Source organism: Etheostoma spectabile, chromosome 5 (genome assembly GCF_008692095.1).
Source record: "Etheostoma spectabile isolate EspeVRDwgs_2016 chromosome 5, UIUC_Espe_1.0, whole genome shotgun sequence".
Lineage (NCBI taxonomy): Eukaryota > Metazoa > Chordata > Actinopteri > Perciformes > Percidae > Etheostoma > Etheostoma spectabile.
In genome coordinates, this window is record NC_045737.1 from 37,907,546 (window position 1) to 37,925,583 (window position 18,038).

The window sequence follows — 18,038 nt, forward strand, 5'->3', positions numbered from 1 at the left end:
TGATGGTCTATCAGGGAGGTGTGTTCAGGTGCATTGGGCGTGCTGGTCTTACAGGGAGGTGTGTTCAGGTACATTCTGGGCATGCTGGTCTTATAGGGTGGTGTGTTCAGGTATTCGGGCATGCTGGTCTTACAGGGGTGTGTCAGTGCATTCTGGGCGTGCTGGTCTTACAGGGAGGGTGGTTCAGGGCATCCTGGGCGTGGTGTCTTACGGGAGGTGTGTTTCAGGTGCATTCTGGGGCTGTGTCTTACAGGGAGGTGTGTGTAGGTACATTCGGCATGCTGGGCGTGCTGATCTTACAGGGAGGTGTGTTCAGGTGCATTCTGGGCATGCTGGTCTTACAGGGAGGTGTGTTCAGGTGCATATCTGGGCATGTGGTCTTAAAGGGAGGTGTGTTTCAGGTGCATTCTGGGCATGCTGTCTTACAGGGAGGTGTGTTCAGGTGCATTCTGGGCGTGCTGGTCTTACAGGGAGGTGTGTTCAGGTGTGCGTTTGGGCGTGCTGGTCTTACAGTGAGGTGTGTTCAGTGCATTCTGGACGTGCTGGTCTTACAGTGAGGTGTGTGTTCAGGTGCATTCTGGGCGTGTGGTCTTACAGGGAGGTGTGTTCAGGTGCATTCTGGGCGTGCTGGTCTTACAGTGAGGTGTGTTCAGGTGCATTCTGGGGTGCGGTCTATAGGAGGTGTGTTCGGTGCATTCTGGGCATGCTGGTCTTACGGAGGGGTGTTCAGGTGCATTGGCGTGCTGGTCTTACAGGGAGGTGTGTTTCAGGTGCATTCTGGGCGTGCTGGTCTTACAGGGAGGGTGTTCAGGTGCATTCGGGCATGTGGTCTTAAGGGAGGTGTGTTCAGGTGCATTTTGGGCGTGCTGGTCTTACAGGGAGTGTGTTCAGGTGCATTCTGGGCGTGCTGGTCTTACAGGAGTGTGTTCAGGTGCACTTCGGGGCGTGCTGGTTACAGGGAGGGTGTGTTCAGTGCATTCTGGGCGTGCTGGTCTTACAGGGAGGTGTGTTCAGGTGCATTCTGGGCGTGCTGGTCTTACAGTGAGGTGTGTTCAGTGCATTGGCATGCGTCTTACAGGGAGGTGTGTTCAGGTCCATTCTGGGTGTATTACCATCTCGAGGCAGCGGGAAGTGAACGCACCGTTGACCAACAAAAACCTCTAAAGTCAATAACACAGCACTTCATTGTTATTCTAACAGCGAATTAGTAAAATGCTCCTAGGCTCGTGCACAGCGCGCGCACACACTATGCTTGTTACACACATAGGGACGCACACTATGCATGACTCACAGGCGCACACGCACACGCGCCACACACACACACACACACACACACACACACACACACACACACACACACACACACACAGAAGCAAAGGCGCCTGGCTTTTAAAGGGAATGAGAGATGACCTCTGATTGGTTGATTGCATGTTACGCCCAAAACACACCTCTGATGAAATGACACTCCAAGTCCAACACTTTTGAACCATGTGTCTGGTGCAAGGAAACTTTTTTTTCCCACCGTCAAACTAGCAAAAAGGGGATTTGGACGCGCCCTGAATGCACCTGTGCTCAGATTGTTAAAATAGAGCCCGTCGTGTGGACGCACCGTCGGCTCTGAAGGAAGACAGGAGGGGCGCCGCGATCAGCTCCTCCACCGACGACTCCATCCTCCGCTCTCCGTCGATCACCCAGGGCGTCTGAGGAAGACTGCGGCAGAACTTGTTGTACCTGCCTGGACGACAGGAAGAACATCAGGACCCAAAATGTCCCCCAACTTTGATTCTGAATTTCAACTAAATGTGAAAACTTTTTTTTTTTTTTTGTAGTAGTAGGGTTTGCTCGGTCGTATAAGTCGGCTAAGATTTCTTCAGATGTTTACTCATCTTTTAATGTTTTTTAATGCTTTTGTTTTCAGCGGCCTGCGGTTGCACAACAGACGCAGTGTTGTCGGCTTCGGGGCATAAGTATACACCCCCCTATGTTAAAATACAGGGGCATTAGTATACTTATGCCCCTGTATTTTAACATAGGGGGGTGTATACTTATGCCCCTGTATTTTAACATAGGGGGTTGTATACTTATGCCCCTGTATTTTAACATAGGGGGTGTATACTTATGCCCCTGTATTTTACGAAAGAACATTTATTTATTTATGAAACATTATTCATTCACAAAGAAAATTGGTGTCCTTTAAAGGTTGGATTTTACTAATTTTTTTCAATTAAGGCATTTAGATCAATTTCCAAAAGACGTTTTTTATTCCTCTTTTTAATCAACTTCAGCCTGGGGGGGGGGATTTCTCAAGCCACTCTGTCTGTCTGCCTGCCTCTCTGTCTGTCTGTCTCTCTGTCTCTCTGTCTGTCTGTCTGTCGTCTGTCTGTCTGCCTGCCTGTCTGTCTGTCCTATCTGTCTGCATTGGGTCTCTAGGTCTGTCATGTCTGTATCTCTGTCTGCCGTCTGTCCTCTCTGTATGCCTGCCTGTCTCTCTGTTGCGTCTGTTCTCAGTTCTTGCCTGTCTGTGTCTCTCGTCTGCCTGTCTGTCTTCGTCGCCTGTCTGTCTGCTGTTCTCCTTGTCTGCTGTCTGTCTCTCTGTCTGCCTGTCTGTCTCTCTGTCTGCCTCTCGTCTGTCTTTATAGTACCTGCTACGAAGACAGATGCGTGGCCACACTGGATGTCCTGGAGGCTGCAGCTGCTGGTCAGCTGCTCTGGTGGTGAAGCATAATGTCTGAAAATAAACCAACAACAATCAATTCAAACCGCACTTTATCGGTAAAGAACTGAGATGATGATGATGATGATGATGATGATGATGATGATGATGATGATGAAGCTGATGCTTACTTGAGGAATTTGACATCAGCTATCTTTTCCAGAGCTTTGACCACGGCCATCCTGGTGAACACTGACTGCAAAAAGACACGAAAGACATACTCAGGTACTCAGGTTGTATTGGTCCTATAATAATAATAATAATAATATTATAGAATACAATGTAAAAAGGACAGAGTAAAGAGCCATCAGACCGAGGGAATTTAAGTAGCCTGTTTAAGTTTTTTTTAATTGTTTCAACCAGTAACTGCTGTAATAGCTGTATCGCCTACTACTGACCTACTGTACACACACACACACACACACACACACACACACACACACACACACACACACACACACACACACACACACACACACACACACACACACACACACACACACACACACACACACACACACACACACACACACACACACACGGGGCCAACGTCATTAAACGCCTCTCCTAAGTGGGCGTGGCCTTGTTTGAAAGTCTGAAAAATCCCATTTTAGCGTCAGAATGTTCTGGAGATATGTGGCTGGTGTAAAATGGGTCCAAATTATACTTTTTACCAAAGAATCGCTCATAATCTGCGTTCACGTTCACTTGTCCGGTTGGAATCAACCCACTCGGGACCTGGCGCTAGTCCACCAAAGAGGCGTGGCCGTGACACAGACCCAGGATATTACTCCGGTTTGGGGCGTCTCGCTTCTAAAACGCTCTATAACGTTGCGAAATGTGCAGAAAAAGAACGAGAAAATGTTAAAATTTTACCCAGAAAAACACAAAGTTGCGTCTCAACGGGAAGCAAAACATCAACAATTTTATTCAAATTATTTTGTCACTTTTTGGCGTTTTTTTTTTTTTACTTTGTATTTTTCTTAATTTGTTTTTTGTCGCTTTTTCAAATGTTTCTTCTTCTTCTTTCCATTTTCCATTTTTTTTTGTCACTTTTTTGATTTTTTTGGTCACTTTTTTGATTTTTTTTTGGGTCACTTTTTAAAAAAAAAATTTGGTCACTTTTTTGGCTGTTTAAAAAAAAAAGAAATTCAAGTTTTTTTCTAAGTTTTTGTCATCTTTGACGAAGTTTTTGATTTTTTTTTGTCACTTTCTTATTGTTTTAAATACAAGTTTTTATCAATTGTCTTCCTGTGTTTTTGTAGAACTTTTTCAACATGTGTCACTTTTTTGGCGTTTAAAAAAAAAATATGGAGTCTTGCACACTTGACTATGTATCGTCAAGGCGTACTGTTTCTGCCTTCCCTGCTCCACCTGTAAAGCACTTTGGGTCAACTGTTCATTTATATGTGGTTTACAAATTAAATGAAAGATTGAACGTGTAATTAATGAGCCAGGCCGTCTGTTCAACTAATTCCAATCTTAACCCTCATGTTGTCCTCATGTTGTCCTCATGTTGCCCCCATGTTGTCCTATATCAATGTTCTTTTTAATTCCCCAAAATAACATGATTGATTCCAACGCTCTTTGCCAAGTACAAATCTCTACTTTCATTAATTTTGGGTCTTATTCAATTTTATAGCATTGTAAAACAAAGTGAAGTGTTGTTGAAATAGTATTGAGTAAAAGTTGACATATTCCAGTCTGTGATTATCATCAACATCCATTCCTTTAATTTTAGTCTCATTAATTCCTAATTTCTGCTTTTCTAACTCAAACATTAGGTGTAATATCCTATAAATGAGGTTTATTGTCCATAAATTCCGAAAACTAAAACTAAAGTTAATAAGTTAGTGTAACGTAGAGTTGAAAACGTCAACAAAAGTGACAAACATGGAAAAAAAGCGTCAAAAGTGTAGAAAAAAAAAAAGGGGACAAAAACGTGAGAAAAAGTAAAATAAAAAAAATCATAAAAACAATCATCAAGTGCTGATTTTCAAATATGGGAAGACAACACGAGGGTTAATGCTAAGCTAACCTAACCTGTGGTATCGATTTTCTCATCTAACTCAAGCAAATGTGTGTATTTTCACAAAATGTCCAACTATTCGGGAAGTCTCGTTTGTCTCAACGCGACAACAAACGTCCCCCTTCCGATTGTAAAGTCTCCCGGACATGTTCGGTCCGAGCGTCCTCACCTGTTTGTTCTTGGTGGGTTTGAAGCAGTCGGCGCATGTCGATGCTCTGCGAGGAGGACAGACAACAGGAAGCAGATCATTACTCGGTTTTCGTCTGGTTCCTGTCCCGCCTTAAAGACTAGTCCCGCCTGAGGCTGACAGAGATGTCTATGACATCAGCGGTTTGACCTGCGTACTACTGTTACAAGGTGACGATCCACGAATGAAACTCAAATTCTGCCATTTACAAACATCTAACAGTCCCTCCAGGATTTTGCGATAATCGCGCCAATTCACGCAAATTCAACCAATTACCGCGACTTTGGTGCCGACCCGCGATTTTGACCAATCACTGCAACTTTTCCGCAAATTTGACCAATAACCGGAGACTTCCCGCGACTTCAACCAAATCCCAGCAGTCCCACGAGCCAGACTCCATATCACTGTTATGTCTTTTCCACCAAGGCTAACCAGGTGTTGGTTCTGGTTCTGGTGCCAGTTCGGTGCTGGTTCTATTCTCCAGTTCTCTAAGAACCAGCTGGATCTTCCCCAGCCTGAGAGCCAGACCACGGTGGTTCTGGTGTCCTCCCCAGACCACGGTGGTTCTGGTGTCCTCCCCAGACCACGGTGGTTCTGGTTTCCTCCCCAGACCACGGTGGTTCTGGTGTCCTCCCCAGACCACGGTGGTTCTGGTTTCCCATCCATGTCCAAAGCTAACACTAACAGCTCTCTACGGTTAACAGCTGACCGGCCAGAATGGCGGCCAGAAGTTTTTGTTTTTGAACGTCATGATACCCCGCCCCCCCCGCCCGACGTAACCGGGTCTTGTCTCTAGACCAGCGCTATGTTGGTGCTGAGTTGGAACCTGTGTTCTTGGCCCAGAGCCAGGCTTATTTGTGTGGAAAAGCAAAGAACCGGTTCAATATTTGGCGCTGACTCCGAACCAGCACCAGAACCGCCTCGGTGGAGAAGACATATCTGTGACTCTGAGAGCCGATGACCCCGTGACAGTTAGAGAACAACAACTTTTTTTTGCGACTTTCTCTGTCTCACGCAACTTCTTCGCAACAAACATGAAAAAAACATCGGAACTTTTATCGCAATGTTTTACAAAATCAGGCATTTTTGGCCGCAACAATCGAAAAAACAAAAGGCAGCGAAATCCTGGAGGGACCGACGTAACGTCACAGCTTCTTCTAGATCCTCAGAGATGTTCGGACTCACAGGAAGTGGCAGTCGACGTCCGTCTCCGGGTGAGTGAACACCACGCCGACCTCGAACGGACTCTGAAAAAACAAAACAAAAGGGTGGAAAAGTTATCATTTAAGAAAAAAAAACAATTTTTAAGCTCAAAGGGAGAAAAACAGACATGAAATGCTTTTTAAATCCCAAGACCGGCCGTGAAAACGTAAACTGAGAAAAGGAGATGCTCAAATTAAAAAGTCAAGTTTGTAAATTTTTGTATGAATGATTTCGTTTTCCTTTTCTTTGCTTACCCTGGTAACCACAGCAACGCCCCCCAGCTCCTTGGCGACCAGGCCCTGCAGACCACTTTAAAGCCTCTTCACTGGCGATGTGAGCTTGGCGACCGCCATGATCTGCTTCTCTCTGAGTGACGTGAGCAGGAGTTGAAAACGCTGTTTCGCGCGCCAACAGTAACGCACTACACACCACACACACACACACACACACACACACACACACACACACACACACACACACACACCACACACACACACACACACACACACACACACACACACACACACACACACACACACACACAACACACACACACACACACACACAACACACACCACACACACACAACACACATCACCAACACACACACAACCACACACACAAACACACACAACCACTTTTTTGACCTAACTTAAAATGATGTCCCCTAAGGAAAACTTTGTACATACATTACATTTCTGTGTGTTCCAGTAGACTAAAAAACCAAAAAGTTAATTTCTCACTAATTTCTTTCATTATATAATAAAAGATCAATACTTTGCGTCCGTGTGTTGATAAAGTATTTCCACAGGAAATATCACGACACTACTATGGTGTATCGACTGTTTTCCCACCACCACCAACTGGTTATTAGAGAGGGTTGTGGAATACAACAAAATTTAGCAAATTACCGGTTTTATTTTATTTATTTAAGTAAAATGTTCCCAGACTGTGGAACTTTATTTTTCATTTTCATGCTCTCCATGTGTTTTTATTTTAGCACTTACCTTTATCATCATGTAGCACTTTGGGATTTGCGTAAATATAAAGTGCACTACAAATTAAATGTATTATTATTATTATTATTATTATTATTATTATCTTGTCAATGTTGATTACACGTTTTGTAAGTGTCTTGCCCTGATGTTATGTGTCCTGGACTTTATTGCGTTTTTATCCCCGAATGTATTGGACGCATTTTCCTGTGTAAGGAATTCTTAATGAAATTTAATAAATCAAATCAAAAACCAGTCATTTAAGTGACACTTCCACCGCCGCACAACCCAGAAGCGAATCGCTGGATCTCTTCTTCTCTGGTCTCAACGGGCCCTAACTTAACTAACTTGACGTTAGAAGTGCAGGAGACAAGACTGTTAATTTACCTCATGTCCTTCTTTACATGAAGCCAACAGGAGTGCTGCGGGACAAATAAATGAAAAAACACCATTAATGGACACAAATAGGGACTCAGCCCCTGGCATCATGTCACAACTGTCTTATTGGCTGTATCAGCCCTCATACACTATCTGGACTGTGGTCATAACATCTTACAACTTATTCCCTGTTACATAGTGTTCTTATTCTTATTCAGTCGGTTTATAGGTTATGTTTATATTTTATAGTCATAGTTAATATTTTATCACGATCTACTGCACTGTTCACTATCATCATTACACAGTCTACCGTAGTATCTCAGCTTAACGTGGTCATTGCATTTCTGTGAGGGATTTTTATTCTTATGTATGTGTGATATATGTGTATATATGTGTGTTAACTGTGTATGTGTGTGTATATGTGTGATATCTGTGTTTATATGTGTGTATGTGTGATATCTGTGTATATATGTGTGTATGTATGTGTGCAATATCTGTGTATATATGTGTGTATATATGTGTGATATCTGTGTGTATGTGTGCGATATCTGTGTGTACATGTGTATATATGTGTGTGTATTTGTGTGATATCTGTGTATATATGTGTGTGTATATCTGTGATATATGTGTGTATGTATGTGTGCGATATCTGTGTATACATGTGTATATATGTGTGTATATATGTGTGATATCTGTGTATATGTGTGTATGTCAGATATAAGTGTGTATGTGTGTGATATCTGTGTATACATGCGTATGTGTTTGTGTATGTATGTTGTGTTATGGTTGTCTTGCTACTGGATGCCTCAAATTTCCTTTGGGATGAATAAAGTAAGTACAGTATGTATGTATGTATGTACGTATGTATCTATCTATCTATCTATGATAACGTGACCGCGGCTAAACATTTCGAGGCACAAACACACACCTCGCGGACACACAGCTGAGCGGGCAGAGACACAGACAGCACCAGGGTGTCGAACTCGTACTTTTCTGCCTTCACCTTCTCCGCTATCTGTGAACACAGAACAAAAACATCAGGTCCGTCTGATCCACGACCCAATCTGACACTGTGCAACGGGAATATTTTACAGCACACGCACCTTTACGGCCGGGGTCGGGCCACAGAGATCCTGTAAAATCCCCAAACACACCACACACACACGTGGCTCTTCATCCTTCGGTTTGACCGCGGCAGCATCACCAGGACCAGGACCAGCAGCAGCAGCTCTCTCTGATGGGGCGTCGGTCCCACTGGGCTCCAGTTTCACCCTCTTACTCGGTGGTTCTGATTCTGCTGCGTCGTTGTTGTTTTCTTCTGTGGTTTCGGCCGCAGTTGAATCTCTTGATTTGTTGTCCTCTGCATCGCTGATGAAAGCTTGAAGTTCTTTAAGTGTGTCCTGATGAAAAATTGCACAATGCATTGAGAGGGACACCGGCCGTTTATAACACATTTATAAATAGGGCTCGGCCAATACCACATTTCAATTCCTAAATCTCATTAGTGTCAGTGAGCCAATAAGCATGCAGCATGCATGAACCAAGATCTCATAATGCTAGTGATTGGCTGTCTAACATTACACAACATAGAAGCATGCAGGAAGAATCCGCCGGTCTCCCTACTAGAGCCCGACCAATAGAGCATTTTTAAGGCCGATACCAATATGAACATTTGGTTATTTAAAACTCTGATATGTTGATATATACAGTATGTTAAGTACTGATAAAGAAAATGTAAAAAAATGTCCTTTGAACAAAAACACATAAAAAAAAAAAAAAAAAAAAATCAGTGACAGACTATGCAACTATCATAACAGGGACGTTGTAGAGCGCTCTGGTGGACAGACATGCAACGCCATCTAACAGGGACGTTGTAGAGCGCCTCTGGGGACAGACTATGCAACGCCATCACTAACAGGGACGTTGTAGAGCGTCCTCTGGGGACGGACTATGCAACGCCATCGCACAACAGGGACGTTGTAGAGCGTCCTGGTGGACAGACTATGCAACGCCATCACTAACAGGGACGTTGTAGAGCGTCCTCTGGTGGACAGACTATGCAACGCCATCACTAACAGGGACGGTCTAGAGCGTCCTCTGGTGGACAGACTATGCAACGCCATCACAAACTGGGACGTTGTAGAGCGTCCTCTGGTGGGACAGAATATGCAACGCCATCCATAACAGAGACATGTAGAGCGCCTCTGGTGGACAGACTATGCAACGCACTCACTAACAGAGGACATTGTAGAGCGTCCTCTGGTGGACAGACTATGCAAAACCATCACTAACAGGGACGTGTAGAGCGCTCTGGTGGACAGATTATGCAACACCATCACTAACAGGGATGTTGTAGAGCGTTCTCTGGTGGGGACAGACAATGCAACAAATCACTAACGGGGACGTTGTAGAGCGTCCTCTGGTGGACAGACAATGCAACACCATCAATAACGGGACGTTGTAGAGCGTCCTCTGTGGACAGACATGCAACGCCATCACTAACAGGGACGTTGTAGAGGCACCTCTGGTGGGACAGACTATGCAAACACCACAAACAGGAGTTGTAGAGCGGCCTCTGGTGGACAGACATGCAAACACCATCACTAACAGGGACTGTAGAGCGTCCTCTGGTGGACGACTATGCAACACCATCACTAACGGGACGCTGTAGAGCGTCCTCTGGTGGACAGACTATGCAACACCATCACTAACAGGGACGTGTAGAGCGTCCTTGGTGGACAGACTATGCAACGCCATCACTAACAGAGACATTGTAGAGCGTCTCTGTGGTGGAGAGACTATGCAACGCCATCACTAACAGGACATGTAGAGCGTCCTCTGGTGGACAGACTATGCAACACCATCACTAACAGGGACGTTGTAGAGCGTCCTCTGGTGGAGACTATGCAACACAATCACTAACAGGGACGCTGTAGAGCGTCCTCTGGTGGACAGACAATGCAACACCATCACTAACAGGGACGTTATAGAGCGTCCTCTGGTGGACAAACACATGGTTGACGTCCGTTTTTATTTTTTTAAATATTCGTTTATTAGAATCATTTTATTTTGTCATTATAAATGATTCTGATGAATGAATATTTAATGTAAAGTAATATTTAATTTCTATGTAATTCAGGCCTGTGTGTAAGAACAACATATAGTAATTTCCCTTGAGGGATTAATAAACTATAATCTATAAATTATTACTATTATTACCTTTTGTTAACGATAAATCTACCTGAGTACAGAGGGCGGGTGTTACCTGTTGGGGTCGTCTGTAGGCGGCCTGGACGCTGACGCAGCAGAACCTGAGGACGCAGCGGGCGCAGCAGCCGGATGACAGCAGCTTCTGGACGATGGGTTTGTCCTTCTCCTTCAGCGGCAGCATGACTCTGCAGACACATTCGTTAGGTAAGACAGATTGAAAGAAAGATAAAAAAGATAGATAGATAGATATTTATTGATCCCAATAAAATGGGAAATTATAGTGTTACTTAGACTTCTCTTTATTTATCCTTTTGGGGTGACTCCCGTAAGGAAATTGAAATTTCCAGCATCCGTTTTAACAAGAATACTGTATAAAGATAACAATAATAACAGTAATAATAATAACAATAAGAACCTTTGGCTATAAAAAGACATAAAAAGACATTAACCATAAATTATCAGTCAAAAGTGTCAGTGTTGAGTCAAGTGTTAATGTGACCAGATATTAATGTAAGTCCAGGTGTGTATGTCTGTATGTGTGTGTGTGTGTGTGTGTGTGTGTGTGTATGTGTGTATGTATACGTGTGTGCGTGTGTGTGTGTGTGTATGTATGTATGTGTGTATGTATACGTGTGTGTGTGTGTGTATGTATGTGTGTATGTATGCATGCATTAGTTAAGTAAGGAAGTACATTTTGTCTTTTTTTTCCACTTGTGTTTTAAGTACTACATGTTAGCATGGAAGGTGCTTCATGAATAAAGTGTAGTTGAGATTACACTGCCAAAACAAACCCCCTTCATACAAAATAACTTTCTTTCTACAACCTAAAAGCATAAGAGAAGGTCCTTAAAAAACATATTTAGCTGTCTTCTCAGACATATCTGACATTTACTGACTGTACACAATCAAAGCTGTGGTGACAGGAAGTTACAAACGTTAGTAAAGAGGCTCAAAACAACCGCTGCAGCCTGCCTGGACTCTCCAGACTCAGCTAAGCTAAGTATGCTAACTGAGCTAACTGAGCTAACAACGCTTCCTAAGCCAACTACGCTAACTGAGCTAACTGAGCTAACTGAGCTAACTGAGCTAACTGAGCTGACTGAGCTATCTACGCTTCCTAAGCTAACTACGCTAACTGAGCTAACTGAGCTGACTGAGCTAACTACGCTAACTGAGCTAACTGAGCTAACTGAGCTGACTGAGCTAACTACGCTAACTGAGCTAACTGAGCTGACTGAGCTAACAACGCTTCCTAAGCTAACTACGCTAACTGAGCTAACAACGCTTCCTACGCCAACTACGCTAACTGAGCTAACAACGCTTCCTAAGCTAACTACGCCAACTAAGCCAACTATGCTAACTGAGCTAACTGAGCTAACAACGCTTCCTAAGCTAACTACGCCAACTACGCTAACTGAGCTAACTACGCTAACTGAGCTAACTAAGCTAACACTGAGCTCTTAAAAGGCGAACGTGACCGTAAACAGCACATTTAGCAGCTGATAAACTTCCGATAAAACCTACCAGACACCGCGGTGGTGGACCCACGGAGATATTAAAATAACTAGAAGAAACTACGGTTCAGTTACTTGTTAACATCTTTCTTCTAAACTGCGTCTCCGATGATTCAGCTTCAACAGACCAAGCTAATCGACCCAGATCGGCTTTTTCAGATTTTATTCTCACACATGTATGAACATAGTATTTATATTTACAGTCTAGGATGAGGATGCTTACATGGGATTTTATTAAAGTGATAACGTAAATGTGAAAATGAAAACTTATTTCCACAATAGCATTGGCATTTTCCACATATTTATGAGATTTTTTGTGTAAAATTAGAAATGCTATTTATGCATAATTTGTATTTTCACATGCGCGTATGTTAAAAAAAAAGGCAATTTAATGACAATTGGAAAAACGTAGCTTTTTTCCATGTTTTTTGACGCTTTTGAAATTTATTTTTTATTTTTAAAGCAACGCTTCTTTTAACGTTTTTGTCGCTTTTCCCGACAATATTCAAATGTGAATGTAATGCAAACAAATGCCTCATTTCACATTCAAGCAGGCAAAATGTAGATTAGATTAGATAGGATAGACTTTATCAATCCCAAATCTAACGCTCAGTGATGAAGGGTAACAAGTTATATTGTCTGTGGAAGGAATAAAAGGTCATATAATGCAATTGTGATTATTTTAAAATTAATTTGTACACTCAATTAGCCTTTTTAAATTTTTACAAATAAGAAAACAAACAACGCAATGAATCATAGTTTCTTCCTCGTGAAGTCACACTTATGGATATGGATTTTAGGGACTATAGTAATAGGATTAAACATATATTCATGAGTATTGTACTGTGCATTATTTTCCCAGGAGACCAAAACAACACATTCCTCCAAAGCAAAACAACACTCTCATCAATATTCTCAGCAACAAAAGCACAAAACAGATCTGCTTTTTTAACTTAATGAGAACGTTTAGGCTTTGTGAACAAAGCAGAGACTTCAACCAATCAGTCTGGGATAAATTAGCACATTAATTAATCTGATTTAATTTAAAAAAAAAATGAATGAAATCTCTCCAATTGTCTCCATGGATGGACGGATTCACATCGGCAATCGACGCCCAATGTCTGTACACGTCATCCCCAAGCGACGGACAGTTTGACAGCCGGGTCTTTCTTCTCTGCGCAGCGGCCGGTGTCTCTAGAAGGTTCTGACTGGGATCGGGTGGAGAGACGAGAATCCGAGTCCATCCGCAGCCGAACCGCGGCGTATCAGCTCCGGGACTCATCGGTCCCGTTCTGAAGACTTCCCTTCGACATTCTCCACCGATTATCGAGTCAAGATGCCCGAAATGAAAGCGGCTCCGAGAGCCTCAAACGCGGGGAGAAACAAAGGAGGGGCGTACGTGGACCGCGACAAGCCGGCCCAGATTCGGTTCAGTAACATCTCCGCTGCTAAAGGTAGATACAAGTACACGTAGAAGTAAATATAAAACTACGTGTCCGACCCCAACCGTCACTTTCTCTGACCAGTATCCTAGCAACGAGCTGGGCTGGGCTGGGCTGGGCTGGGCACCGTTACTCTGTCAGTTAAGCACTAACTGTCGCTTCGAACGTTGCGTGTTCCGATATACGCTCAGAAAAGTACCAATTTTACACTACCGCCGTCCCCCTTACGGACCCCAGCTAGCCACCGATGATTAGGGACACAGGCTCTAAAAAAAAATGCAAAAAAAAATTTGAGGGGTTGGGGGGAAAGAAGGGAAGTAGGAAGAAAGTTATAAGTATGAAAGTCACATTCGCACCAAAGATGCCATACACTTAGAACGGAAGTAGGGAGGAACGGGAGAAAAGAAGGGGGGGCAAAGGGAGAAAAAAGAGGGAAAAAGAAAAAAAAATAAGCATCAATAAATAGAAGATAATGATAATAAGAGGAATCTAAAGGCAGGGATAGGTGCGGGGGCGTGACAAGCGGGGGGGGCTTGGGGTGAACGAGACGAAGTTGTGGATTAAAAAAAGAAGTGAAAAAACGAGAAGATGGGGGGAGTTTGAGGTGGGTGGGCAAATGAACCTAGTGGCATAGAGGCCATAAATGACGGGGCTGGGACAACGGCAGTCCGAAAGTCGAAAAAGGAAAAGGGCCATGAAAAAAGGAGAACCGATAAAGAAGCTTGAGGAAAAACAAGTAGCGCGAAAATTAAATAAAACAAACGAACCTGTAAGAAAACGGGAAGAGCAAGGGGTGCAAAAAGAAAAAAAAAAGAATAACGGAGCTAGAGAAGGAAACTCCCTGCTTTTAACTGGGACGGGGGGGCAGAGTGGCTGCGTCGCGCGGTCGCTTAGGGTGAATGGGTTATGGCCAAAGAGGTGGCTGTCCGCTTCGGGAGCCTGCGCTGAGAGCGAAGGAGGAACTTTCCCCTCTGGCCTTGCGTCTATCTGTCTCCCTCTTGCGCCCAAAGCTTCTTCCTCTTTCCCTTCGGTTACGTCCTTTTCACCGGGAAGGACCTGTTGCGAGAAGTAAGAGAAGGGGAGAAGCGCGTCGTGGCGGCTCATGAGGGGTCTCAAGACAGAAGGAGGGGACTGTTCTCCCCTGAGAGCAAAGTCAAAGGTACGGAGGGGTAATCAATTGGCGGTGCAAGCAAAAGGCATCCGGAGGACCAGCATAAACGGGACGAGTGAAGGGGGGCGGGGGGGAGGAAGCAAGGGGCTGGCCGCTAGTGGGGGGAAGCAAAATTGATCGACAAGATGGGAACAAGCAGGGTGGCTATTTTTGGGTCGAAGTCTTGATTAGGCTAGGGATGAGATAAAGAAGGGGGAGACCATGCCTTGCTCTTTGAGCTGGAAAAGACGGCAGCACGATGCGCGAGAATACGGAATGATAAAAGGATCGGGAATGGGCGAAGGGGTGGAGGAAAAGGAAGGGCTAAATATCAGAGTAGGGCTAAGGGAAGGTAGCGGAAAATACTAAAAAGAGGGGGGAAAAGGGAGAGGCCGGAAGTGCGTAGTTGATAAAGAATCAAAGGGGCGCAAAAAGGGTAGGGGGGCCAAGAAAATGTGTGGTCAAAGCCAAGGGATCGCAAAAGGGCGAATGGGGGCAATAGAAAAGGGGGTTGGAGGGGACGGGATTGCATCATGTCAATTCCGTGACTCTTGTCTCTAATGTCATTGCAGCCTGGAGTCGTGGCCGGGGAGGGACGGGTAAGAGGGAGCTTGCTGTTGCCAACCTACGGGGGGGCAAGGGGCGTTTCGCTCCAAGGCAGGAAGGTGACCATTGCAGGGGGTCAAAACTAGTCTAGGTTGCTGAGATAGAGAGAAAAGGTACTAAAACTGTTGATTTAATTCTTTTCCTTGTTTCTCGAGATCTTCCCCCCTCCTTCGGCACGTTCGTGGTGAATTGTATCTTTTTTGCTTTTTTTTCGTGCCCCCTCCTCCCTTCTCTTTCCTCGCTTAAAAATTCTCGTCCTTTCGGGCGGAATAGGAAAATGCTTCGTGAAAGATAATAGCTCGGGGATCCCCAAGGGGACTGGGCAGAAGTTGTGGTGGTGGTGCTTGTTGAAGAAAGAATTTATCATAGAGTACGTTCTTAAGGATCCATCTGTCCCTTTACACAGTTTCTTTTTGTTTCAAAACCGGTGCAAAAAAAACCCAAATAGGCGGAAACAGGCATCCCGGCCCATGTAGAATGCGGCAAAAGGGGGGGGGGGTAGGGCTGTGGAATCCGGCGGCGGGGTAGAAGAAAAGCCAAAAAGTGGCCCCTGGCCGGAGTGGGGGTGCCGTGCTAGGGGGACGATATCAGGCGGCGGGGGTATTTTGGTAAGTTGGCACGCCGGGGGCGTAAAAAAACTAATATAGGAGGTCCGGGGTTTGGAGCCACACTTGTTCGAAAAAAGGGATGGTGGTGGTGGGGTCGCGCATCCTTCTGGTAAAATTATTTCAGTAAGAGGGTCTCGCTTCGGGGCAACACGCGCGCGAAGGGGCGCCGGCGGAGAAGTGTATGTCGGCTCGCTTGGTACGGGACCTCATATTACTGGGCTAGGAAAGTTGCCTTGTTGAGACGGGGGGCGTTTCTTTCTCTCCGCGTCTTCCCTCTTTTAGAGTCTAAAAACTACCTACACATGGTTATAGAGACTAAGCGATGGCTAGGTGCCCCTCGATAAAGAGGGGCAGGGCGCACCAACCCGTTCATAGAGTCCCCGCCCATGGATGCCCCCTCTGGTCTAGCCTGGGGGTCGTAAAAAAGTATAGTAAGCAAAAAAAATTTTCCACTTTATCTGGAATCGGCTCGCACATCACCCCGTCCTCACCCTTATCTTCCACTTCCCCTCCCTATCCTCTATAAAAAAATCAAACAAAAGACCTACTCCTCATCTCCCCTTAATTCCCAACTCCTTTGCTTTCTCCTCATTCTATAACCCCCCTCCACAATTGTCCCCCCTTTCCCCTTCTCGTCCTTCCTCTTTTCCCGCCTTCCCTTCGCCTCTCTCCTACTCCACACATCTGATGCAAGTTGTCGGGACTTCCAAAGTCTTTCAACGACTCTCGCTAGTGCTTATACGTGTAAATGGCTGAAATTTGAGCTTTTCAGCCCGAGGTACCTTAATCTTCGTTGGAGTCTTGGTGCGCTCCTTATACTCAGCACGCTCCTTCCTCCGGCTATACTGGGGGTCTGCTCATTCATTCTCAATCACCGTGACAGCTGGAGGGGGAACCGACACGCGCTTGCTCAGTGATGACCATGAAAGCGCACAGGTGCACAGGCCCAGCCTCCTGTGACACGGGATGCGCTCGCTCCCCCGTCCCTCCTGGAGCGGTCGCCGGACCTTCCACCGTCGCGCAGCCGGGGGCGTCGTCTCCTTCCCATGCTAACTGCACACTTGTATCCCGCTGTCGGTATATTACTGGGTCTTATATAACACCGGTTTACAACAGGAAACAGTGTCAAGGCGCTTCCTTATCAAACACATCAGAATCCAGCAGTGCTGTTCAGCGAAAAACACCACCTCTACAGTATCTCTTTCGTTCTATCTTTCCCCTATCCACCCTTCTCTCTCCGTCTCGTTAAAACACTTTGTAGGGGATGCTGGTGTGTGACTACCCTTTGGAGTGCAGGCGTTGTTCTACAGTTGTCGCAACTTCAAGCGTGGCCTAAGGCTATTCAGATCTGGCTGGCTCTTTTTTAAAGTCACCTCGAAATCTATAGTTCTTTTCCTAGATACCTGTTTCTGCGTTCATCAAAAAGACAACTGATATCTGAGGTAATACTGTCATACTCATACACAAATGCATTAAATTAGGCTGACAGTTTGTTGTCCCCTAGGGGGGCAAACCCGAAGCCTTCCTAGCTTGTCATATAAAACGTACCAGCGGCAAGGTATAAACGTAAAGTGTGAAATGACACCGAACAGGGAAATTGCACGAAATAACATTAAGTAGTTATTCATATTAACCAGATAAAACAAGCTCAATAAATAGAAGTGTCATGCACGAAACCCTGACAGTGAAAATTCTACTGCATAACCAAAATAAATTTTACTTATGTAATGTATAGTAATTAGCAGTCGTTGGCGTACAGTAAATAACTCTGAACATACTTCTTTCCGAAACCCGGTTGTCTAAACTAAAATATTTTACTGTCAGGCTTGATAGTTACGCCGACAGCCACTAAGGAAAAGCAGCATTCTTATATATAACCCAATGTATTGTTATGAACATTGCTTCTTCTTGTAGGTACTAAGGAGTCGTTGACAGTATTGGGGGGTAATGCATATGTGTCTAACGTATCTTTATCTACAAAAGTGGTTCTATCAGGAACATGT

The 18,038-nt window shown here is 44.6% G+C and overlaps 2 protein-coding genes across 2 annotated transcripts in view; one reads left to right on the top strand and one right to left on the bottom strand.

Annotated features, from left to right (window-relative positions):
* The window catches only part of pus10 (pseudouridine synthase 10), a 45,240-nt gene that overhangs the window by 15,148 nt on the left and 12,054 nt on the right, over window positions 1-18,038 (bottom strand). The window contains 10 exon segments of the mRNA XM_032515269.1: window positions 1,610-1,735; window positions 2,643-2,728; window positions 2,845-2,909; window positions 4,912-4,957; window positions 6,115-6,176; window positions 6,387-6,498; window positions 7,515-7,549; window positions 8,434-8,520; window positions 8,609-8,905; window positions 10,771-10,900. Of these exon segments, the coding sequence (XP_032371160.1) occupies window positions 1,610-1,735; window positions 2,643-2,728; window positions 2,845-2,909; window positions 4,912-4,957; window positions 6,115-6,176; window positions 6,387-6,498; window positions 7,515-7,549; window positions 8,434-8,520; window positions 8,609-8,905; window positions 10,771-10,896 (1,042 nt within the window). The 5' untranslated portion in view covers window positions 10,897-10,900.
* cct4 (chaperonin containing TCP1, subunit 4 (delta)) overlaps window positions 13,372-18,038 on the top strand; it is a 29,843-nt gene continuing 25,176 nt past the window's right edge. Inside the window, exon 1 of the mRNA XM_032515271.1 lies at window positions 13,372-13,683. Within this exon, the coding sequence (XP_032371162.1) occupies window positions 13,566-13,683 (118 nt within the window). The 5' untranslated portion in view covers window positions 13,372-13,565. The remainder of the gene's footprint in view (window positions 13,684-18,038) is intronic.